Here is a 24,448-nt window from a genome sequence, read left to right as displayed (position 1 = left end):
ACCCGACCATTTGACGGGCCTAGAGAGGAGCTAAGGGAGTCAAAGGTGACCCATATATAATTCACTTCAATTAATATGGATTAAAACATGGGTTTTTGACCTATTTTGACAGCCCTAATCTCTATATTATGATATAAATAAAAAATTTCGCTAGCATCCTTGTACAAGAGTGAAGTGAGCAACTTTTCCATTGATTACAGGTAATAACACTATCGTAATCATACGCTATGTGAGATGTATAAGAACATAACGAGCCGCAAGCTTTCATCTTTTTCTTCTTCTTTTTCATAATCTTGGATAAGCAGAAAAGGATACGGAAGACACGAAGGAGATTGTTATTCATTAATGTTGTAGCTTGTTGAAATAGTCGATCTGAGGGCACGAGTCTTTGGTTAATGTTTGCTCTGAAGTGATGGTAACAAAGTCATGTCGGTAAACTTCTAAAGGCGTGTATAATGAGGATCCCATCGTAATCTAGCAAGTGTTCAATTGATAAGTGAATTGCAGGATATATATATAGCCAGACCCTGTGGAGAGACTAATCACAGAAGCGATCCGTCCAATTGGTATAATAAGCCAAACCCGGTGTCCGCTTGATATGCATCCCGATCAATTTTGTGTTTGAATTTTACAAACTCTCGCTCATGATTGGCTTATTTCTTCACGTGTTACTATCATATGGCACACCCAATGCACAAAACAGCTTCGCGCCTTCAGTACTAAAATGCACACATATGATGATTCTTATCAATATTATCATCATCATATTATCCTAATAAGATTTTGACCATTCTAGATGCTAGCTATTTGATCGTTGATCTTTCGGCCACTTATAATCAAATCCAAAGTTACTTGACTATGTCATGAAAAGGACTATGTAATGAACCCTCTTAACTCAAATTAACACAATCACACTAGTCGAAACACTTCACCAAATGATACTTTCCATCAAAAAATGAGCGAAAGATAATTCAACCCAAGCAAAACGATCACGAGCACCTAACTGATCTCTTCTTTATTTTGTCCATAATATGCCTCAGTTATTACCAAAGAATGATGCGTGTGTAGCATGAGACATCATACTGTACAGAATTGAAGTGAAGCATCAGTGAACACTAACCGTGCAAGTTCTGCATATTTCTCTCCGCTCCTTCCTGCTCTCGCCCGTGAATGCTCACTCATGACATGATCCCTCTTTTGTACAATGCATCACCGCCTTCCACCCCGGAATTAATAAAGCTCGGTTGCCTCGTTAAGCTATCAGCCCCATCAGATGCCAGGACCGCTTTGGCATTCCAATGCCAAGGCTGAAGGAACGGCGAAACAGGAGTAGAACAAGAAGGAGAGGGGTGAAGTATTACCGATCCCCAGTTCCGGGCTCCGGGCTTCGCTTCCTTCACTCTCCTCCTAATCATCAATTTTCCCAAGTCTTCCTTTCTCATTTCAGACAAGCTCCGCACAATCGAAATGCAAAGAAGAAGCACGAAAACCGCATCCTCCTCGGGTATGAACTCCACCGCCAATAGCTTCCAGTTTATCAGAGCAGTTGCTCTTCCTGTCGGGTGCTCCTCTGTGATACGAACAACCGTTACAAAGTCAAGTTCTTCTTCGTCCAAGTCCAGGCCTTCGTCTCCTTTATCTTCCAGCTCTGTTTCTTCGGCATCACTCTTGGGGTTGACTTTTTTGACTTTGTATTGCATTCTCCGGCCTATCAACAACTTCACCTGAAATTGGTGCATATTTGCCTGAAAATTTGGCCCAATATTTGCGAGAAGATTTGAAATCTCAAAAATGATCTTGGCCTTACTGATGAATCAGAAGACGTTTGATTTCTCAAAGAAAATGTGAGACCCGATCTTGATGTTGATGACTCCGATCGCAGCATCAGTTCATCTCCGGAGGAAAACTGCCATGCAGCATCCCACTGCTCTGGAGGCTCTTTTGGCATAGCCGTTCCCACTACTTTCTCTGCACTAGATAATAGCAATTTGTTTCAGGGTCCTTCAACAACGAGGAAAACATGAGAAAAAAAAATTGCTCAAGTCCCCATATTAGGGCATAGAAGAGATTATCAGGACAAGCTCCCAGCTACCTAGTTCTCAAATCTAGCAAACCCAAAAAGGATTTTTCACCGTTAAGTTATGAAGTTAAAATTTTAGCATTGACATTGTTTCTCAGAAATACAACTTAACAAGGAGGGATGAGTAGTGTAACTTGCATGGTGTTTCATGCATTTACGACTCACGTCGCTAGCTTGCGAAGATCTACGTCGTAGCTCCTTCACTGTAAACACCTCTTCTTTTATCAATCATATGTTTGAGTAATCCTAATTTGAACTTTAGCAAAAGCAAAACTCTGTCCAATGGGCCTTAAGTTGACAAGTAATCAGAGTGAACGATGAAACGACTTACACCAGCAAAGGTTGAAAAGTACTGGTGTACGGCTAAGACCGTTTCCTTAGCATTATGGTATTGACTGCCAAAAGATGACACCATGACTAGTAACACTCAGAAAATGGAAAGGTTTCAGAACATACCAGGAGCTCTGCCGATAGAACCAGCGACATACGACCAAGAACCTTCACGTATCTCAATAATCCGGTCTTCCCACTTAACATTTGATGGATTTTCGCCACCTCTTCTCCAGAAGCCACCTCCCACCCTTTTATCCACAATGTCAAAACTTGTGTCATAGGGAGCTAGAAGAAAATTTGCAATCTCAGGTTTTATAGTCTACCTTAAGATGCACATGACTTAAAATTATGAGTAAGGAATGACTTGTTTTGCAGCTGATCGATATTCCCAATACACAGAAATGTAGAACTTTACCTTATTCGTAGGACAAAACATTCTCTTCCTGCATGGTCGAGAACAGTCCTTGACAACCATCGACCTTGTTGAGGATGATAATGGTTCATCCTCAGTATTTCATCGGAGATCATGGCTCCTGAATCATCAGTGACTCTATCCGGCACACACTTCAACAGATAGGGTGCTTGAACCGGTGGAGTTATCGAAGAAACAATACCAACCCCTTGCTCAACTTCTCTCCCTAAAGTAAGAGTCGGCGCCCTAAGTAAATCGTTCCAAAGAAACGCTTCAGTATTCTTTAGCTTACTTCCTTTGGAACAGCGACCACCGCAATGACGAAATTCAAGAATAACACCCCTGGTTCCAAACTCACAGTAGAGGTGCCAAACCATTTGCCAAGAGTCATACAAAATGCTGGATAGGGGCTTATCGATCTTAAGCTCTTTGTGGCATCGTACAGCACGGAGACGCACAAAATCACGTGTCATCTTCTTCTGTGTCGGCTTCATCTTTGGACCGAGCCTTGCAAACATGCAGACCTGTAATATGTGCCATCAGTACATTTATATTGCGGTTCACTTCAGCTTTTTAGTCATCTTAAGCCTTACCTGTTAATCATTGTCTCAAGTCGCATTTGATGCATAAGGTAAAGATATGCCAAAACAACTCGATTCACATGATTCAGCAAATTGTCCTAATACACAATCCACTTAGGAAACTACTTACAGACCTTGTCACTGTCCTGATTGTCAATGCCCATTAGAACACTTCAATTGAACAGAGTTAATTTGGATATAAGACACAATACACCATTCTAAACCATCGTGAACATCTGCGCCCTATTGCTGTGGATTTGTAAAGCTAGAGGATCCGATGGTAAAGCCAACAGACATACTAAAACTGGTGCTCCCTGCCTTCTCAAGTCAAATCCACAAGCCTCTATATGAAATTAATTCTCTTAACCGCTGCATTCAAATGCAGATGAACCCCCTCAAAGTGAAATATTCCGAGTTACCAAAGCTTTTGCCGAGCTATCCTTGGCATAATTTTCCAAATCATAACTTGGCATAGGCAGAGGCAGAACTCTATTATTTTCCAAACTAAACCTCTGGTCTCAAAAGTTCTTCATATCCTAGACTTTAGTACTTGAGTGCATTTACCCCAATGGACCATGACCACTACACCAATGGAGAAAGGGAAGCATCACACTATAGTCTCACCTCAAGCAGGAATCTAGGCATCAAGGATTTGTATTTGGTGTTGACATCAGTGTCGGACACTTCCCAGTATACCAGTGGCTTAAATGAGGGTACTCCTTCCCGGTCCAAAGCGATCCAACCTCCTGCTTTCTCGTAAGGTTGATCAAAGGTTCTTTCCCACAGCTTCTTGGTTTCTTCCGCTTCTTCTTCCTCTACAGTTTCCCACACTCTTGCCACCTTGCTGACATCGCACTCCATTTCTTTCAAGTCTTCTGCATATACTGTTGGATAGCTCTGAATCATTATTTGCCACAGCAGAAATTCTAGTAAGACAAAGAGGCTATTTGTATATTCATTTCCACAAGAAAGAAAAGGTAATTCAGCATCTGTTTTTATTTCTTTGTGAGATCTTATAATGATTTTCATCGTATTTAATAAGTCATTAATATATGAGAAAATAATCTTATGGAAATCTTATATAAGAAGATGCAAACAGAGCCTCGGATGAATAAGTAGTTATTTAAACAGAACCTCTATATTAATCGATAATGCAAGAAAATCCTTTATGTAACCATCAGTGACCCAACAAGAACTTAAAGGAACAAACAATAGAACCCATTAATCTCACCTGATGAGTTAGCCACATGATGAGAATATCGCAAGTAGGCACGAAGCGGCTGCACTTATCCGATACTCTTGGCAAGATATACAAGAACCCCTTATATCTTTGTCTCGCCGCTATCAGGTACATAATCTCAGTCATGTAGGGTTCCGAGAACTTCGAATACAAGGTCCTTTGCTTCAACGCTTCACTCAAAAGATCTTCATTTCTCACAAGCGTGATGGGCGACTCTGAATTTGCTTCATTCTCAAAAGGCTCAGATGGGTATCTGCGCATCCAGATTTCTCTGCATCTATTCAACGCATATTCTTCGTTCTCTTCATCAAAGATGGTCGGCTTACCGATGAGTTTCGAGAATCTTGATTCACAGTATTGCCCATAGTTCACCTGGAAGCAGAGCCTTTTAAGAACCAAACTTGGAAACGAGTGATCATTATTCTCGATGGGCCTTAGCATTATCTAATTAAACAACCAAAGTTTCGAACGAATGAACTAGTTAATGGAAACTCTAACTGGATAGTCTCCTCGTTTTCACTCGAATGACATTAATTTATCCATGAACAACCAGCATAATCAGTTGAAATCAGCTCATTTTCACACAAAGTCACCTAACTTCCAAACGATCGTGAACTTCACACACTTCAATCCTTCATACTCATTACAGAACAGAGTTATCTAAAGCATATGGCAGAATCAACTTAGACTTACTGGGTTCAGTGTATGACAAAACCAAACCCATTCAATATCCAGAGGCGGAAGAACTATGGGAGGCGTTGAACCCACTGAGATTTCAGCAACCAACGGCATCCACAGCTCATCATACCTGCAAAGAAAGAGAACACGACAAGCAGGAAAATCAAAACTTTTCCGCACCACCGTCTCACAGTCCTCCACATATTGATCACGGGCCACTTGAAAAGTGCTCGAGATGGGAACTTTCTCACCTCCGGATGGCTTCAACAATGGCGGGTCTGTCGTGAAGCCAAAGCGACCCGTCCACGGTCCTCAAGAACCCAATGTTCCGCCTGACCGCCGAAACAAGATCCAAGCTCACTCCCACAGTCTCTCCCTCGGATACTTCGCTGAGGCTTCTCGACACCGACATGATCAAACGAGACAGTTGCGAGATCTAATCCGATCTAGCCAACGATTGTCAAAGACATCGAGCAGTTTCGGTGAGAAAAGGTGATGAATGCCGCTGCGGGTGGTGCTGGTGCGAGAATTAAAAAAAGGAATGTCGTGAACGGACAGGAGGGACACCTTTAACAAGAAGTGAAGTGATGGGGAAAGAGAAGGGTCTTCGCCACGTGGCAAGCTGATTTCGGCTTTCGGGTATTCGGCAAGCGTTTAGGAGAAGAGCTTAGACTGTTCGTTGCTTTTCATTCTCGGATGTCAACTCACGATCGATTACTCTCTTCCCACAGTATTGACTATATTTACGTCATTCCAAAATCGCATGCCATTATGATGAAGGTCACCTCAATTGACAATCGAAGTTAAACTCGAGGCATTTCGACACGAAGCCGAAAGGCGCAAATATTTATTTGCTTAGCTAATTCGTGAGGGTCGGTTGCCTTTTCAATTGTATTTCATGAGCAATTTGCTTTCTTATTTGCTTTGGTAGGATAAGGAATTGCGTGAGCGATGGACTTCCCTCTCTCTCTCTCTCTCTCTCTGTCTTCACGTGGATTCCTTTCATTGATCAAGAAACCATCCTTTCTGGTTAATGTTTGTTTAAGGGATTAAAATAAGGTGGCATAATGCATAACGACATAGCCAAGACAGCGAAGCACGCATTAAAGTAGAGAGCAATTCTTGTCGCCGAATGAGCATTTCCCAGACGTAGAAGGAAGAGATCTTTGACAGGTGATGAAGCAGTGCAGAGGTTTATAGATCGGCCAGATGATTTCTCTGTCAAATGAATCGTGTAGGTGTAAGAGAGCCTGAGACTGCATGCGCAATCATGCCATGGAGATCTCCACGGATTTCACATTCAGCAATGCAGAAGAAAAAGAAAGCTAGCTTCCCGAAAAACGGGTCCGATCTCGCAACATCTGCGTTGAATAGGATCGCTGATTCAATTGCTCACTTAACAATTCGTCTGGCTGTATCTCTACGAACCAATTTATGAAGAATTCCATTCGCTCGTTCGTCCAAAACGCTTGTCATCGCAAGATTGGAAAGACCATTTGTCTCGTTATCCTCGCGGACGCGATCTTGCTTACATATTCAAGAAGGGAGGCCAAGAGTTCTCGGGGTTCATTGTCAATGGGGAAAAATCAAGAAACGGGTGGCTGATGAGCAAAAGAAACGTGACGATATTGATGGTAACATCCACCTTGTAATTCCACTTTCATTACACGCCACGACACCATCCACTTATAAAGATTCGGTGAGGCATTGCTTCGATTTGGTACGTAGTTTGTAGCCTTTAGCAAGGTCCCACGTGAAAGGAACGAAGCCATCGCCATCCAACTCCCACCCCCCCACCCACCTTTTTAATATCTTTTGATCCGATGAATGGATTGATTGATCATCACAACCAATTGCCTAAGTCAGAAGAATTACGTGCAATAGCAATAGTAGCCGACCTACACACTCCGATAATCTGTTAGAGAAAATAGAAAGAAGGGATCTTGTAGGATATGATTAAAGCCGATCCAATCCTCCGTTCGTTGGAAGTTGATCGTTAAGATGATAATTGATACAACAATTCAATCATTTCATTTAGGGTAAATTCTACCCTTTGTCTCTATACTTTCACATAACCTGAAATTAAATCCATATACTCTTAATTTATCTGATCGAGTCCATCCACTTTCTTAAATTCTCTAATTTAAATCCAGCCATCTTTTTCTTTCCGGCATAAATGTTCACATTAGCTAAATCTTATCCGCATCATCCTCCGACATAGTTCATAGTGGCTAAACTCTTCCACGGCATACATGTAGGCAATTTTTGTTTGCTAAATTTTGCCCACAATTGAATTTGGCCTGATTTTATGTCAAAGAGACTTGATTAGAATATTTATGAAAATAGGACTTGTTCAGAAAAATTAAAAAAAGAACAAAAACTTGGTTAGAAAAGATGCAAAAGCACAGAGACGAAAAGTAAAATTCTTTCTCTAATTTAAATTCAGCTACTCCTGTTATCCATTCAATATGCGTACATATTCAATGATTTTTCGAGCTTTCAATCCCATCCAATGATCGTTGCACATTTGTGATTGGGTCGCTCATCTCTATGTCAAGAATTTTTCAGTCAATCCTAATTCAAGTGAGTCCAACATCCTTAAATCATTTAAATGGTCTGGCGGTTCATGTGAAATGGGCAATCACATGATCAGGCTTCCTAGTCTGGGAATCAATGAGTCGACCATCACATGCACAGACATGGGCACTTCTAATGTACCTTGAGTGCACCTTTCAACCTGGCAAGTTAGCAACTAAAGACAAAAGTGAACAACAGCAACCCACAATTGAACTGATTCACCCAAGAAATTGCATTAAGAAGACAAAGTACAATTATCCAAAGTTCAATGCCTCAATGAGTCATAACAAAGAAACAGGGTCTTGTTCAATTTGTCATCCTTAAGTTGGTCGGGCCCTTCGTTTTCTCCGTTCTCTTCTCTTTTTCAGCCTGATTGGTAGAATTACTTTGCTTGATTTCAAACATTTAAGCACACAATCAACTGCAGAGGTGACAAAAAACTAAAGTTTTGGCAATGCCCGAAAGTTTAATGAGTTGAGGCTGATGTATCAATCTACCAATAGTACTGTTAAAAGTACCATTGCAATTTGCAAGTGTTGCTGAGGCACAAGCAAAGAAAGCGGTAGAGATACACAGTTCCAAGAAGAAAGAGCAAAGAGAAAAAAAAGAAAAGGAGGGAAAAGAAGAGCATCAGCTCAATCAATGAGCCAAAAAAAAGGCAGGAATAGTTCCCTCAGAAATCAAATATGAAGAGATCATTCAAATCATGGGATGATCAGCATTAGCATGGTATGTCATAAAGTCGTCACAGGGAACTTCCTGCAGAATCCGAAAACATGTTTCTTCCCACAAATGAATTGCGTCGACACCCACGAACTCGAACAACGTTGCAAACAATCAAATAGAAACAGGGCATGTTACGTGCAAGCAGTAATCAAGAAATCTGAAAAGGCAGAGATTTGGGCCACAAACACAGAACAACTCCTTCAAATGGGTCTTCTTCACTGAGCCCTCAAAGAATGAATTTCACAGCATTAAGAAGAACCATTCGAACAGACAGAAATCATTCGATCCACTTCCCTCGGAGCAAACTAGAAACAGCTTTTTCACTCACATGAGATCAGGTACATTAGCATGGTTCAATCAAAATCGTCATTGGGAGTATAACCATGCAGCCTCCTTACGAATTCATCAACACAGACATTGAAACAACCGAAATCAAAATCAGAGGAAACCCAAGAAACTGTTCCGGATCGACAAAGGAAACCACCCATCGTTGAAATCAGTCTTTGACGAAAAGGGGGTGACTTTCAAGGGCTCAGACAAACGTTGGAAACAAGAATTCAACTCCCTGACCTTGTGACGGGTCTCGTAATGAGCTGGGATTATGAACATTTATCATCACTGCTACAATCACCCACCAAACGACAACGACAACGACAACGACAGTAATTACCCATCAAAAGAAAGAAGCAGACAGCGCGAAACAGAGAGAATTAGCAAGGGAAGGAGAGAGGATTTGCCAAGAACACTCGCGAAAACGAAGAAGAATCGCGGGCTTAGCTTGACGGCTTCTGCTGCCGCAAGATTGACTGTGGGCGTAGAGGTTGAGGGGGGTTTTATAAAGAGGGGACGACGAAGAGCTCGAATTAGGGTTTTGCTCTCTAATGGGCTATGGGCCCAACGCTTATCGGGCCTAAACAGATCTTTGGGCTTGCATGGTTTAAGTGCTTGTTTTGCGAGCGGGATAAGTACACTAGAAGTCTTAAAACTTATCACGAAAATGCAATTAATTCATAAAACTTTCAAAAAGTGCAATCAACAGAAAGACTTGATCGAACCAATTTAACAAGTTTTAGGACTTGATTGCACTTTTTGAAAGTTTTAGAACTCGATTGCACTTTCGTGATAAATTTTAGGATTTCCATTGCACTTATCCCTTTTGCAAGCTAATTGCTCAAGGCCCTTAATATAGACAATTAATATAATTAAACAGTGAGTAATTTATCTAGCTTTCCCATCCAAATAAAAAAAATCTATGCGAATCGATGTATCGATATACTTCAGAGAGACAAGCACGGGAACTTCATTGAAAACTAAGAAATGAATCTCTATCTGGCTAAGACTCCATTCTAACCAAAGAAAAAAAGCAAAAATCAAAGATTGAATTCAATCATTTCAGCATCAATCATGCCATGAACTGCCTCCTCTCTTTCCTTTAATCATTGTCATGGGCCACATAACTTCCAACTTTAAAGAGGCGCATTAACCAAAACAAGGCCCATCCACGTCTCTATTTTGCTTAACCTAACTTTTGGGCCTCACTTCAATGCCTTCAACCACAAGCCCACCTTTCAGTTGATAGCCCTTCACTTGCTTCAAGCTCATCCTCACCTCCTCATATCCTTCACCACCCCCCATCAAGAAGAACTCTCCAACCTCAACCTCCATCCAACGATCCTCTCTCTCGCTCGGTACTCCGCCGCCTCGACAATCTCCTCCCATCTCCCAGTGCTTCCTAAGCATTTCCAACCGGTTCGCGTACATCAATCTCTCGAGGCGGCGTTTCTTCTGATCAGGAAGTTGCAAATGAGCTGTGCCCGGTCGAACCCGGTTTCCCATCTCGATCGATGTCTCGAAGGGCATCAGGTCGAGCCCGAAAGCATGTTCGGAGAGCTTGAAGATGAGGTGCGCCCCGTAGAGAGTGTTTGGGGATAGGGCTTTGGTTTTGATGCTCCCTTGAATTTCTATTCGATCGATTGTTCTTAGCTCAGCCACCTCTTTGAACCTGCTAGAGAAGAAAGGGAAAAACACAAGCATTGTCATCCAAGTCTGACTTTTTTTGCTGGTCAAACCACGACTAATGAATTTTCCAACTTGGTAATTCTCTTTATCAAGGTAAAAGTATTGCCATCAGCATCAGAGTCTAGCTCTGACCTCTTTATGCACCAATATATTCAAATATTAATATAACAAGAAAATAAAAATGGAAAAAAAAAGTTCAAAATCTCGCCTCGACTCGGGTAGGGTTTCCCAGATCCAATGCTCGGGATCGTCGCTCCGGTTTATGGAGAGCTCCCTTGCTGAGAATATGTACGATATTGTTCCGGATGATCTCTCCAACTTGAAGCTCTGAAAAAAAACATCAAATATCAAATAAATCGTCCGAAGGCATGAGCATGAGAACAAAGATTCAATCTACTTTTCAAAGTTCTGCGAGAAATATGATGTTGATGGAGGAAAATGTTCTGTTTTCTTTGTCTGCTGGCCTTATTAAGATCGTAATGCGTGCACATACTTTAACTTACATGCGCATAGGTCTTGATCATAAACAAGAAATGCCATATACGTGCACGAAACGCGTGGGAAGCAAGAACGTTGTTATTAAAACAGAGAAAAGAAACAACTCATCATGTGGGAACTTTACCTTTCTGCCGCCATCTACGAGAAGAGGGCGGCGGCAAAGCCAAAGAAAGAGCTCTTTCTTCGAAGAGAACTTGACGGGAGCGACCAAACCGGAGACTATATCGACTTGATCAGACGGCAAGAACCGTGCCCAGACAACGTCGGACTCGGCCGCCGACAGGAACGTGGAGGACACGAGAGAGAGCCGGCATGCTTCGGCCGGAGACACGAAGGAGAGGATCGCGGAGACGCAGCTTTCTGGCAATTGATTCATGTCGGTCTGCATGAGCTTTTCCGTGGGAAGAATTCAGCCAGAACCAGAAAGAGTGGTTAACGCTTAGCTAGATATCGTCCGAGTGTACGGAAATGCTCCTCTTTTCAGGTTTGGTTTGCTCTGATATGCACAAGAGTTCGTGTTGATCAGGGAAACGAAAGGTCCCGTGTAAATCGAGGTCAACAGCTGCAACTGATGTGAACCTACCCAATTCATCAAACCCACAACGTGTTTTTCCAGGAGGTAAAAGATACGGCAGAATATATTATTGTTGTTATTATAGTAATAATAACGATAACAACAAGAAAAAGAAGAGCACGTCATAAAGTAGGGTTAGCTCCGGGAGGTACAAGAAAAGCGAATTTCGTAATAAATGTAAATAGATTAGACTGTTTTTGTAAAGCATAGTTAATTCGATATTTTCATAGATAGGTCCGGTCTTTTGAGTTCGTGTGAATTCATCATTTAAATATATAAATTCATTTCGACCCTTTGTCTATCTATGGCATATATTATGTGATACTTGTGAATTATTTAATCTGGAGAATGTATACTTCATTGTGAAATCATTCAAGGTCGATCGTGATTTAAAGGAGTTGAATATTGGGCCTGACGGTTTGTCTTGACTAATCCCGATGGACACCTTCAAATCGCCTTTTGTCCGTGTGCATCTTATTTTGAACGAAACTCCACATCCTATATTTATACGCAATCCATGAAATCACGTAAAGTTGTGTGAATGCACGACGATTTCAATGTGGGGGAGGCTCGAGAAAAGCCAAGATAGAATTCTTGAGAAAGATAATACTATCATTATCATTATCATCATCATCTTCTTTGATGGTATTTGAATTTTCTAGAACTGTGGGCTATGAGAAGAATTTCAAAGGCAAATGAAAAGCATCCCATCGGGAAAGGGGGAGCAATGCTCACATGCTTCAAGCGTCCACGAGCATAGAGAATGTCGATTATCAAATCATGAAATTCCAATGTAGGATCCACGTGACAAGACGATCGGGAGTGATCAAGCTCATGTATGAGCATAATTCACGCAACAAATTTTCCCGTAGAGAGGAAACTTGGCGTTCGAAATGGACGGGAGAGAGGGAGACACTTGAGAACCTGGGGAGGGAGAAGAATTCGGTGGTCTTGAACCTCTCTCATCCAAAAACTAGCTCAAAGGACGAAACTCTCTCTCATACTTATAAACTGACCACCAACTCTTTCCACAACCGATGTGAGATGATCTCAACATGACGATGAGGACGGGATATGAGAATAGGTCCTTTCACCACCAAAGTGAATCGTCAATGGTAATTGACTAGGACTCCAAAATGCGCGTGTGTGCAATACAACGTGAAAATTACTTTGGTCTCGTTACAAATACTTTCTTTTTTTTACGAGAGGTTTCTTTTCAATCTTGGCTTAATAACCTAGTGGAGTCATTAATTTTTCATAAATTTCAATGATTTCGAAAGAATTTAACGTTCTATTTCTCGTTCTTGCCGTATAGCTCTAGCACAACGCCAACCTTAGGGAAAATTTAATTTTAATAGTCAAATCGAACGGTCAAGATTGCGTTGAGTTCAAGTCTAGTCCTATTGGACGTGCATTGCGGAATCTACTTCGCGATTCTTTCAACTATTAAAATTGGCTTAAAGTTTGGTTGAATGCCCACGAGTCACGTATTGAGAATATTCGAGAAAACTACCAATTCAATAATAAATTTGATATGGATACCAATTCAATAATAAAATTTTCAATTTTACTAATATAATCCTAAACCTTTGCGTAAAATTTCAATATAGTATTTCCAGTCAATTTTCGCTAGAAATTATCGACCCGGTAGTTTAATACTCAACGACCGTCTTACGTGGCACACTGTCACGTCAACGGTTTCCTGCTAAAATCGATCGGTCGAAAGGCTACATTAGAATTTATCGCAAATGTTTATGACCATATAGACATCCGTACAGTAAGTTTAGAACTGATTAAATAATTACCCGATAAGATTAGTTTACTATTCTACGGAATAAAATATAAGCTGATGAGCATACGTGAGCTTGACAGCATGTGGTTGTGTAGTGACTACGCAACGTATGAGATGGGAGATTGGTCTTCATGAGTCATGACCATGGAATTCGTCGGTTTAATAATAATCAGTGTCATATTGATGCGGACCAGACTCTTCATTCCTTCGTTTGCTTTTTTAATATACGTATATGATGAAGTCAAAAGACATAAATTAGGATATTAAAGAGAAAGAAGCTAAATCGAAAAAGTAAAAAGTTATTTTATCAAGATTCTCGAGAGAAACTAGAAAATTATAGTTAATATGGTCAAAATACCCCAAAATCGTCAAACTGGTACACATGTGACAAATCGATTCAAAACTAATTTTTGGATTGTCAAAAACCCCAAATTGGTATATTCATGATATATTTACCCTCCGTTAGCTTCCGTCAAATTTTATCATGAAATTACTGAATGCAATAGCTCAATTAACATGGCAAATTCATGTGGAAATCCATATCAGTTTGGGGTAAATTTGTCACAAATGTACCAATTTGAGATTTTTAGTAATCCAAAAATTAGTTTGGAGTAAATTTGTCACGGATAATAGATATACCAGTTTAAGGTTTTTCATTGTATTAACCCTAAATAAGATACATTTGCGCGCGCACCTTCATATATATGCATTTAGGACAATATTTATTATCTGTACTATGTCTCTATAGTTTTGCTCCTTTATCTTCCAAAAAAAATCATGAAACGCGATCTGAAAGGAAATATCATTAAAATAAGGCTTTCTATACATTTTTCATTACATGGATGACATTAATATGAACTCCTAACACGTGGTGGTACGTGTGCCATCTATTTAACAATTAACGTAAAGAAAAAAAATTTAAAATCGAAGATGGATGTAATAATAACTCAAAAATCATTTTTAACCAAAAATTTACGATGGAAGTTCCATGAGAGCTGGGTATCTTATTAAAGTTTAATTAGAGTTCTACGTCATCAAACAAGGGAGAATTGAGTTCAAGTTCCTATGGAAAATTCTAAATAAGAGTTCGAAGTGTCCTCATTTTCTCAAATAAAGATATAAAGTGAATCTTATTTCAAATAGGAGCTGGAAGTGCCCTCATTTTATCAAATAAGGATCTGAAGTGAACCTTGTTTCAAATAAAGGTATAAAGTACCCTTATTTTCTCAAATAAGAATTTGAAGTGGACATTGCTTTAAATAAATGTCTGAAGTGGTCATGTCAATCTCAAAAAAGGGCTTGACCTCACCAGCAGTTCAAGGGCATTTTCATCTTTTTTAAATTTTTTCGTTTTTTGCTTTCTTTTTTCCTTTTTCTATTTTTTTCTTTCCATAAAAAAAACTCAAAAAGAAAAAAAAAACTAAAACTTGGAAGAGAGAGACACACACACAGAGGCCCTCCGCCTGTGGCCGCCGCCCCATTGCCGCCGGGGCAATGGTAGTGGTGAGGGTCGCCGACCCTAACTAGGAGAGTTCTTGTGAGGGCCTGCTAGCCCTCGCCTCTGGTCAACAAGGGTCACCGGCCATCACCTTTGCCCCACCGGCGATGGGGGCTAGAGGTGGGAGGGACGATTCTTATTTGAGAAAATGAGGATACTTTAACCTCTTATTTGAAATTTTTCCAAGTTCCAATCATCAAATCTGAATCTAAATTTTTCTTATTTTGTAACTGTTCAACTTTATTTGCAAAATGCACGGAAGCTTCAAACGATTTTATTTATTATTATCGTGTTTAACCATTTTCACTTTATTTATTTTTTCATTGACATACGTTCTTTCATATACAGAGAAGTACATGCATATGTATATTGGCAGCCAGCTAGAAATGAATCTTTCTTTAATAAGACTATGTGGTGATTCGTTCCTTAAACTATAAGTTGACTTGGAATATTGACTTGTCAAATGTCTTGATGCTGACATTAACACTACGACCCAAATTTTGAACCGCACATTACACTAATTATAAAAAAAAAATACGTGGAAGAAGAAAGATAATTTAAGATTTTAAATATTTTAAATAAGGTTGTTGTCGTCGGAAAAATAAACTATCGAGGATATTGAGGGAAGAAATAGGAACTTCTATTTGTATTATATAACATTATATATTAAATTAATTGAGCATGATAGAGAGATTCCTCGTACAAAAATTAGGATGCCCACTTGACATTCGAAATAAAATCATATGCTGGGGAAGCTAGAGGTAATTAATTATATTGTAATGTTGGCTTTATAAAGAAAATATATTAAGGGCTAAAAAAAACATTAGGTTAGTAAAATTCAAAACTCCATTTTCGTCTTCTTATTTTATTTTTCGGGAACGCATGCACCGGGTTATAAATAAAGAAAAATAAAAGCATGTTATGCTTATGTTTGGAGACATTAATTTCTTTATGCCTTTTGTTTTGAAAAAAAAAAGTACTCTCGCAATATGAAACTAGCAATAAATTTGAAATATTGACTAAATCCTTGCTTTTTTAATTTAAAATTATGATAAAAGCGTGACGAGTTTGGGTCAATGAGAATAGCCGTTTGAAATTTGATGTTGAGAATGGATGTAGGTGGATTTTGGGGGAGAAAATAGGGAGGGGAAATTACAAGATCTAAATTTATTGCGATTGTACTAATTCAGTCATAAACCTTTCAATAATATTAATTTAGTCCTAAACATTTTCATACTTTGCTAATTATGTAAACTCAGCCAATTATGGGCGAAACTCGCTGATGTGGACGTTAGTCATATTAGATGGAATAGCCTGCACTAACGTGGACATTTTTAAATAATATTTTATTATTTTATTATTATTTTTTAGTAATTTCTTGTTTCTTTTCTTTACTTTTTATTATTATTTTTCTCTTTCTTTTGTTTTTTTTCCTTCCATTTTGGCCAGCAAGGGCCACCTCGCCCACATTTGGCGGGGCCAAGAAGGCCCTAGACGAGGCCATCATAGCCTTGTCGGCCGCGAGAGGCCAAAATGAAAGGAAAAAAAAAAGAAAGAAAAAATTAAAAAATTTGATTTTTTTTTAAATTGTAAAAAATGTCTATATTCGCGCCGACCGTACCAAGCAAGACAGCTAGCATCTACATCAGAGATTTTTTGCCATAATTGATCGGATTGACTCAATTGGTGAAATGTTAAAACGTTTGGAACTAAATTGGCACAATTAAAATATTATTTTATTATTTTATTATTATGTTTTAGTAATTTCTTGTTTCTTTTCTTTACTTTTTATTATTATTTTTCTCTTTCTTTTGTTTTTTTTTCCTTTCATTTTGGCCAGCAAGGGCCACCTTGCCCATAGTTGGCGGGGCCAAGAAGGCCCTAGACGAGGCCATCACAACCTCGCTGGCCGCAAGAGGCCAAAATGAAAGGAAAAAAAAAGGAAAGAAAAAATTAAAATTTGATTTTTTCTTAAATTGTAAAAAATGTCTATCTTAGCGTCGACCGTACCAAGCAAGACAGCTGGTATCTACATCAGAGATTTTTTGCCATAATTGATCGGATTGACTTAATTAATGAAATGTTAAAACGTTTGGGATTAAATTAGCACAATTAAAATATTTATGATTGAATTAGTGCAATTGCAATTGGTTTATGATTTGGTAATTACCCTATTTTACCCCAAAATAGGGATAGAGGTTTGATGTGTACAGTGTGCTTGGCAGGTGCAAGTATTGCATCGGGGAAACACTGTAAAAGGATGACTATTTCGGGGCGGATATCAAATTCAAAAGTTGACTTTTCATTTAGTATATATAAAAGATAAATGCAATTAAAATATAAAAAATAGTCGAAAAAATGCAATTAAATTTCAAAACTTTGAAAAAGTGCAATCAAATCATAAACTTGTCAAATTGGTACAATTAAGCCCTTTTATTAGCTTCATCCAATTTGGTTAAAGAAAAATGTTGAGGTCGTTTTTTTTAATGTTATTCGAATACGAGTGATAATGATGTGGCACAAACTAAGCACAACGTTGCAAAAAAAGCTTGAAAAATTAAAAAGAAATGCTATGAAAAAAATAAAAAAAAATAGAAGAAAAAGGAAAAAAATCGAAATAGAAAAGCCAAAAGTAAAAAAGATTGGATATGTTCACCGAAAGTCCTAAAACTTGTCACGAAAGTACAATTGAGTCATAAAGCTTGCAAAAAATGCAATCACGTCCTAAAATTTGTCAAATTGGTTTAATCGAGACCTTAAGTTAGCATCGTCTAACTTGACGTGGCTTATTTTAATATTTTATCTCTCATTAAGACTAAAACGTCGTCGTTTTATCCCAAATTTAATTTTTTTATAATAAATTGAAAAAATAAGATAAAAAAATTGTATAAAAACAAAAATAGACCCGCAACTAGCGGCTATGGCCAAGCCCTTGTCGATGGTCGCCGCCACAACCATCGTGAAGGGCTGGCGAAGGTCACTTGGGCTTTTCAAAGCTCGACTATCCTCGTTGGCCCCAGGCAAGGTCAAATTAAACAAGTTTCAAGATTTGATTGCATTTTCATGATAAATTTTGAAAACTTCGAATACACTTGTGCCTTTTTATTGATTAGGGCCAAGGATGACTTTTCGAGTGCGGACACCAAATTTAAAAGTCGACTCTAGTACTAGTTCCTTTGCTAGCACTAATAACCCGTTTGATTCAGCTTTCCCAATGAGTTTTGAGCCACTAAAGCCTCTTGGGGAAAATAAGAGGTGTTTGGCAATTATTTCTGGGATCCCATTGGCCAAAAATACTAGCATTAGGAAAGCTGAAAACCCAAAGTAATAGGGGCTTTCAGCAATTTCGTAATGTTATTGTGGGGGTTTAATAACTTTTTTTTCTTTTCAATATTATCGTCATTGATAATTGTGTGTTCCACGTTTTCCTAAAAAAACACTATTCATCTTCCTTAAGCTCCTTGGTTCATCATTGAAGTTGATGTCTAGGGTGAGGTCGCCCGTCGTCGAGGTTGAGAGTCACGCATGCTGCAAGCCCTCATCTTTGCCGGAACTGCTGTCTTTGTCTGAGCTATTGTGGGTCGAGGTCAAGGTTGACGGTCAAGCGACCAAATCTAGCCCTTCAACCGTGGTCACGTCGCGCATCCTCGACGACCATTGCCTAGGTTACGGATGGTCAAAGAGCCCGGATGGTCTTCGCCGGTGAAGCTCCAACGTTGCAAATCTCCAAATTAGAAAACCTTAGAATTGATGTTGCAAATCGCTAGTGAAGCCTCTTCACCTTGTTGAGGTCGCGTGTGACCGCAGGGGTTGCCTCATCTAAGTTCGTGCAAAAACCTTAGAATTGATGTTACAAATCACTAGTGAAGTCTCTTCACTTTGTCGAAGTCGCGTGTGACCGCAGGGTTGCCTCATCTAAGTTCGTGCAACCTCAGCCGACAGTTGCCATCGATGTTTGCCTGTGGTCAACGTTGGTGAAGCTCGCTTAGTCGTTGCCTCTGCAATGCTCACTTAGATCTATTTTTCTTTGTTTTTCTTTTCTTTTTTCTTTTTCCTTTTTTTTTTCGCTTCAAAGATGCTTTACAAAATATACATCAATATGAGTTATCCAAATACTATTGCTTTTACCAAATGCCCCTTCATTCAAAGATACTTTCGGAATGCAAAAACATTTTCTCAATGTTGAACCAAATAGGGCATTTTAGGTGCATGCAAGATTTTAGATAGACATGGATGATTTTTAGCATAAAATATGAATATAAATTCGAATTTGACCATATTTGCTCACAAAATAGGAGACTTGTCGGGCAATCAACCAGCGATATCGCATTTTAATTATCAACGATGCATATTATCATCTTTAATTTTTCTATATTGAGATGAAGTGAGATAAGATTATTTATTTCTCTGTATCGTTGTTCTAAGAAATAGCTTCATGGCTCTGCGCATCAAATTAACGAACGAATTTGTGTTTGATCCAAAGAGTAAGGATCAAATTGCACAAAAATTAAAGTTCGGGGGACAAATATGAAAATTCAGCACACGGATTATTTTAGTATTGTCCCAAGATAAAATAAAAAGGGGTTAGTATCATGAAAAACTCTAAATTGGTACACTCGTGATAAATTTACCCAAACTGATTTTTTTACTATCAAAAACCCAAAACTGGTACACTTATGATAAATTTACCCAAAACTAATTTTTTGATCACTAAAAACCCCAAATTGGTACACTTGTGACAAATTTACCCTCCATTAGTTTTCGTTAAATTAAATTAATCTCACGAAAAATCATAAACTAGTACACCTGTGACAAATTGAGGATAAAATCCTAAATCTGTACACTTGTCAACTGTCACGTGTCATCCAACACAGCAATTTAACGATAAAATTTAACAGAAACTAATGAAGAGTAAATTTGTTACGAGTATACTGGAATTTGGGGTAAATTTGTCATAAATTCATAAATTTGAAGTTTTTCGTGGTGCTATCCCAATAAATAAATACAGAAAATCTCAATAGCCCTGGTTTTTGGCGCCTTATCTTTGTCTCCCAAAAACCAAGAAAACCATCGGAGCAATCTTCGCTCGCTCTGTGAATCCATGGCGTCGGTCAACAGGCTTAAGCCCGCAGTCCTCCATCCCTCCCACTTCTCCAACCCACCACCACCTTCATCTCCCTCGTCACTTCCCACCACCACACCCAGAGCCCCCAAGTTGTCACGCTCTTTTAGCTCCGTTTCTTGGACCGTGATTCAGTATCACCGGAACCCCATCACGACCGTGTCTCGAAGGTTGTTCCTTCCTTCTGTTTCGGGCATCTGGGAGGCCCTCACCGGAGGAGGTGGAGGAGGCAACGATGCCCGCGAAGCGGTTCTCGCTGTTCGACGGGGAATGCTGCTCTTCAGACAGGTCACTGCGATTTCTATCATTTTGTTTTCCTTTCTTTTTTTGGTAGTTGTCATGCTGGGTTCTTGTGTTTGCCAATAATGTCTCTGTTTCAGCATGCTTGTTCGGTTCGATGGTGATTAGCTCAGTGGTCGTGGATTTTATAGGTTAATTAGGACGTCGGCATAGTGGTTCTTGCCATATGCTGTCATCTTGTGTACGAGCTTAATCTTTCTTCAGTCTCCTGTAGGGGGACGTTATTGGTTCTTTGATGGAATTTGATAAGGCGATAGAGCTGGATCCTCGTCAAAAGGCATGTAAGTTGCTCGAATTTTGCGAGAAGTGCTCTGCAGATTCTTCTTGCTAATGTCATGATGTTTTTGTGCATAACCGGAGGACTTCTTTTGGTGTGTTTAGATCTTTGGCAAAGAGGGCTGTCACTTTACTATCTCGATAGGTAATTGAATGATGCTTTATCAGCTTGAGTACTACCAACCCTGGTGCACCTATTACCTCTGCGTGTGAATGCTTGTTAAAGTTGTGTTATGCTAACACGCTTTAAATTCCTGAGCCTTTCAGTATTCATGCGATCTCTCTACATTTCTGTTCTATTTTCTCCCACCATCTTCGTGGAAATTCAAGTGAGGCCGATGCTTTTTGAATTTAGGATGTAAGAACAGTCTGATCCTTAGTTTAGGTTTATTTTTATGAAGGTTCGAAGAAGGTGCAGAGCAGTTCAGAATAGATGTTGCACAAAATCCAAATGACACTGAGGAATCAATATGGTGTTTTCTTTGTGAGGCTCAACTTTATGGAGTGGATGAAGCAAGGAAAAGATTTCTCGAGGTAAGTGCCTTTTCTTGGTCCAGCAAGTGTAGTAAAATCGCAATGTTGAAAAAATAGTGCATAAGCTAACTCTTCCAGCGGGCCAGACTAAGAATGTTACTCATCGTTGGAGTTTAGCTATTGCCTTGAATTTTGGGTGTTTGACCTCATGCTTTCAGATTGGGTGTACACAAAACATGCTTATGGTACCTCTTGCAATATTGTAATGGCTTTCTACTTGCATTTACTTTGCTGAAAAAGAAATTTCCACACGACTAATTTTCAATAAAAGCTCTGTATATGATTGTAGGTGGGGAGGGATCCACGACCTGTAATGCGGGAGGCATATAACCTGTTTAAAGATGGGGGAGATCCAGAAAAGGTGCTCAACCCGAATATATTTTTTTGGAACTGAAATTAGTTTGCATAAGATTTTAGGATGTGTTGATTGCATCTCTTTACTTCTTCGGAAAGATCTATGCGGAAACAGTTACTCTCTTTCTATTTCTTTAGCTTCTTTGTTGAATTTAGGAATATGCCTTTCAAAGGACCTCCCGTGCAAACACTTTCTGGCCTTTCCCCTTGACATTTTATTTAGTCAATCTTGGCTTCTATAATTTCTAAACATTTGGTTTCTGTTTCTCTGGGTAAATTGGTGGGCAGATTTTCTCTAGTTCTGGTAGATAGCTAAGAATCCTGTATATCTTAGTTCCTTTGCTGATTTCTCAGGGCTTGAACTGATGTTATGAGATAATCAAGATTCTACCTACTTTTAGGACCTAATGTTGTTTAAATTGGAGAGGGTTAAAGATTATCGATTGGTGAGCACTCCGGTTATTCCATTGCGTGCTTCCGAGCTCATCTGCTTATTGGGATGGTGTATGCACTCTTTCTTTCCGGATCTTCTTTATAGTTTTCTCTGATACTGAATGTCCTGAACAAAAGTTGGAACTTACTGGTGCTTCTGTCTGAAAATAAATGCAGACTCAGTTGAAGTCGAAGAAACAGAGTTGAAGTTGATGCTTAAAACTACTAAAATGTTCCTGCTTGGTGGGCTGAACCGGATAATTAAAAAATAAAGAAAAAATGTGGAAACTAAGTCTTGCATTTCTCAGTTCAGACGCCAAGTGAATACTGAACTCGTAGTTCATGCAGGAATACAGTACCAGTCTATCGACATTAAGACAGTGAGACAACTTATAAAGCTTCATAGGAGAATGAGGGGACATTGTAATCTGTTACTGTTTCCTAATAGAATAACATCCTCCAATCTTTTCAACATGCGCATGCTCTCATGTGCTTGTTATTTTCTCATGTTACATGAAGATCATATTACTCCCCTGTTGCAATTTGAAAAATTAACTTCTTCACGACCAGTTGCTGCTGATAAGTTCATAGCAAAATGGGGATGTTTATAGATGGAATAGGGACCAGGAAGTATAATTAAAGCCAGGCGAGAAAATATTAAGTGATCCTTAATGCCTTTTGCAGTCAAACCTGATGCCTTCAGGATGTAACATTTCTTCGCAAAATTCATTGTTGTTATTTGTTTCCGTTGTAGCTTGTTGCTGGATTTCTGAATGGACGGGATAGTGAGTACTTCTATGCTTCTTTGTATGCTGGCCTTTATTACGAAGCTGAGGTTTGCTCTCAACCCATGGAAACTTTATGCAATTAGTTGGTCCTAACCTTTAGAGGAAGACCCTCTTGCGTGAAAATATCATCACGCTTTTGCTTTAGGAGGTTTCTTGGATCACCGCTAAATCACTAATTGAGCACTCTAGCTGTTTATCTTCCCTTGCGCAACTGAAATCATGACAATGCTTTGACATTACAGAACAAGCCAGAAGGGGCTAAACGATGTATCATTGCTGCGTGTCAGTCCCCTTATGGAGAAAAGTAAGATTGGAAGATAGCTCATGCAGTTTGGTTTGTGACTACTCCATCAGAATATCATACTCATATGTGGCTTGTTTCAGGTCAGATGATTATATGGCTTCACTGGCCAAGGTTCACCGTCTTTGCAGAGATTGGAGTTCCACTTAAATATCACATTGCTGAGGGTTAACTAGAACGATTTAGAAGCTTGCATATCTGATCTTTAGGCGCTCAGCTCTGCTGGTTCATGTGAGTACTTAGTCCTTCCAAGAGCAACTTATTTAATTATTCATCATGCCTCCCACGGTTCTTCTCCTCATTTTTATTTGAATGAGAGATTGCTTATTTGTCATGAGTACCGCAAGCTTGGATCTTTGGAGAGTCTGACAAGCTTATTTAGCAGACAGTTTATGATAATAAACTGGAGAAATGATCACGTGCATGTCCAAAGCTTTCTTTCCAAATTGAGCCAGGCATTCTGATAATAAATATGAGAATGATGCCTTATATTGCCCGAATATTCTTAGCATATCGTGACGTCGTTTTTGAAGGAGCCGTCCATGTCACATATACGCTACATCGGCACCCTGCACATGAAAACCTAAATTGGCCGACCTTCTTTGCTGCTGATATGACGAGTTGAAATGTTCATAGTCAATAAAGCTTATCTTGTTTGGCTTTGGAGTACCAATCGATCTTTTCTCAAACATCAAGTTGGAAAAAGTCAAATTATTAAAGTTAAACGACTTATCTACATCTAAAGTTTGATGATGATAAGTAACACGTTGAACAAACACCGAACATCCCCTCCGTTCGGATCGAGTTTGTGTCGATATTCCCCTGTCGTGTCAAACTTCTCATTGCTGCATAACAGCGATCGTGCTTGTTCTACCTTGCAGCATATCCTCTAAAGGAGTTCCGTTCCGGGACGTTCGACGAAAGACTCGCCAAAGGAACCGGGGTAATTGTCCTCAGAGCGCCGCGTGCGCGTGCTTTTATTAACTTTTTTTAACAGTTTTTTATTCGCACGAGCGGGTCGAAGCAGCCGCCCACGATAACTTTCTGATGCTGGGCAGAGCGAGAGCTGCAGATGTCTTAGACCCTGTTATATCCATTTGGAGCTGGAAGCACAAAAGCATCCTCCAACCAAGTTCTTTGGCAGATTCTCCTTCCTTACTTGTGCTGATTCATGACCCTGCAATGATTGGTTAATATAAATACCAAAAGCCGTCCCTGGTTATTTTAAGGGGTGGCAATCATTTTGCTTTTGCAGCATATTCTCTCAGCTCCAAAGCACAAAATAGCAGGCAGGATATTCTTCCAATTGATCCCGAAACAGCATATGCTGCTT

The 24,448-nt window shown here is 39.4% G+C and overlaps 3 protein-coding genes and 2 non-coding genes across 7 annotated transcripts; 1 reads left to right on the top strand and 4 right to left on the bottom strand.

The window, feature by feature from the left end:
* Positions 1-927: 927 nt before the first annotated feature.
* On the bottom strand, positions 928-5,959 carry LOC115680249 (uncharacterized). Of its 2 annotated transcripts, XM_030604022.2 has the most exons (8): positions 5,576-5,900; positions 5,340-5,454; positions 4,638-5,018; positions 4,031-4,303; positions 2,829-3,349; positions 2,537-2,661; positions 1,808-1,968; positions 928-1,724 (listed from the first exon to the last, which is right to left on the bottom strand). In XM_030604022.2, the coding sequence occupies exons 1-8, from the start codon at positions 5,734-5,736 to the stop codon at positions 1,179-1,181; spliced, it is 2,283 nt and encodes a 760-aa protein (XP_030459882.1). In that variant the 5' UTR covers positions 5,737-5,900; the 3' UTR covers positions 928-1,178. The 2 variants fall into 2 exon arrangements, with proteins under 2 accessions (XP_030459882.1, XP_030459883.1); XM_030604023.2 differs by lacking the exon at positions 928-1,724 and having other exon boundaries at positions 1,825-1,973; positions 5,576-5,959.
* Positions 5,960-8,567: 2,608 nt separating this feature from the next.
* LOC115680331 (small nucleolar RNA snoR53Y) lies at positions 8,568-8,657 on the bottom strand. The gene has a single exon (XR_004005634.1). It is a non-coding gene; the product is annotated as a small nucleolar RNA snoR53Y (small nucleolar RNA).
* A 494-nt stretch (positions 8,658-9,151) lies between these two features.
* LOC115680330 (small nucleolar RNA snoR69Y) lies at positions 9,152-9,253 on the bottom strand. The gene has a single exon (XR_004005633.1). It is a non-coding gene; the product is annotated as a small nucleolar RNA snoR69Y (small nucleolar RNA).
* Positions 9,254-9,849: 596 nt separating this feature from the next.
* Positions 9,850-11,597, bottom strand: LOC115680296 (F-box protein VBF-like). Its single transcript, XM_030604097.2, has 3 exons — positions 11,269-11,597; positions 10,855-10,973; positions 9,850-10,629 (listed from the first exon to the last, which is right to left on the bottom strand). Exons 1-3 carry the CDS (start codon positions 11,530-11,532, stop codon positions 10,149-10,151), a joined length of 864 nt encoding a protein of 287 aa, XP_030459957.1. The 5' UTR covers positions 11,533-11,597; the 3' UTR covers positions 9,850-10,148.
* An 8,449-nt stretch (positions 11,598-20,046) lies between these two features.
* On the top strand, positions 20,047-24,356 carry LOC115680136 (uncharacterized). Of its 2 annotated transcripts, XR_004005598.2 has the most exons (9): positions 20,047-20,418; positions 20,645-20,711; positions 20,812-20,851; positions 21,108-21,240; positions 21,530-21,601; positions 22,781-22,861; positions 23,057-23,118; positions 23,199-23,346; positions 23,997-24,356. XR_004005598.2 is itself a non-coding variant. In XM_030603871.2 (8 exons), exons 1-8 carry the CDS (start codon positions 20,110-20,112, stop codon positions 23,263-23,265), a joined length of 831 nt encoding a protein of 276 aa, XP_030459731.1. In that variant the 5' UTR covers positions 20,047-20,109; the 3' UTR covers positions 23,266-23,537. The 2 variants fall into 2 exon arrangements, 1 of the variants encoding a protein (XP_030459731.1); XM_030603871.2 differs by lacking the exon at positions 23,997-24,356 and having other exon boundaries at positions 23,199-23,537.
* Positions 24,357-24,448: the final 92 nt, after the last annotated feature.

This window comes from Syzygium oleosum, unplaced genomic scaffold, assembly GCF_021117445.2.
Source record: "Syzygium oleosum isolate NSW1041296 unplaced genomic scaffold, Sole_v2.1 Sole_v2.06, whole genome shotgun sequence".
Lineage (NCBI taxonomy): Eukaryota > Viridiplantae > Streptophyta > Magnoliopsida > Myrtales > Myrtaceae > Syzygium > Syzygium oleosum.
This window is presented reverse-complemented; position numbering and strand designations above follow the sequence as displayed.

Excerpts from the sequence above, each read along its gene's own strand:
- LOC115680249 (XM_030604022.2), bottom strand. The coding sequence starts at position 5,736 with ATGTCGGTGTCGAGAAGCCTCAGCGAAGTATCCGAGGGAGAGACTGTG. Across the intron at positions 3,350-4,030 it reads TGCCTAGATTCCTGCTTGAG|GTCTGCATGTTTGCAAGGCT; the intron begins GTGAGACTATAG and ends CACATATTACAG. Across the intron at positions 2,662-2,828 it reads TGTTTTGTCCTACGAATAAG|GGTGGGAGGTGGCTTCTGGA; the intron begins GTAAAGTTCTAC and ends TGTGGATAAAAG.
- LOC115680296 (XM_030604097.2), bottom strand. The coding sequence starts at position 11,532 with ATGCAGACCGACATGAATCAATTGCCAGAAAGCTGCGTCTCCGCGATC. Across the intron at positions 10,974-11,268 it reads TCGTAGATGGCGGCAGAAAG|AGCTTCAAGTTGGAGAGATC; the intron begins GTAAAGTTCCCA and ends GTTTTTTTTCAG. Across the intron at positions 10,630-10,854 it reads GAAACCCTACCCGAGTCGAG|GTTCAAAGAGGTGGCTGAGC; the intron begins GCGAGATTTTGA and ends CTTCTCTAGCAG.
- LOC115680136 (XM_030603871.2), top strand. The coding sequence starts at position 20,110 with ATGGCGTCGGTCAACAGGCTTAAGCCCGCAGTCCTCCATCCCTCCCAC. Across the intron at positions 21,241-21,529 it reads CAAGGAAAAGATTTCTCGAG|GTGGGGAGGGATCCACGACC; the intron begins GTAAGTGCCTTT and ends ATATGATTGTAG. Across the intron at positions 22,862-23,056 it reads GCCTTTATTACGAAGCTGAG|AACAAGCCAGAAGGGGCTAA; the intron begins GTTTGCTCTCAA and ends TTGACATTACAG.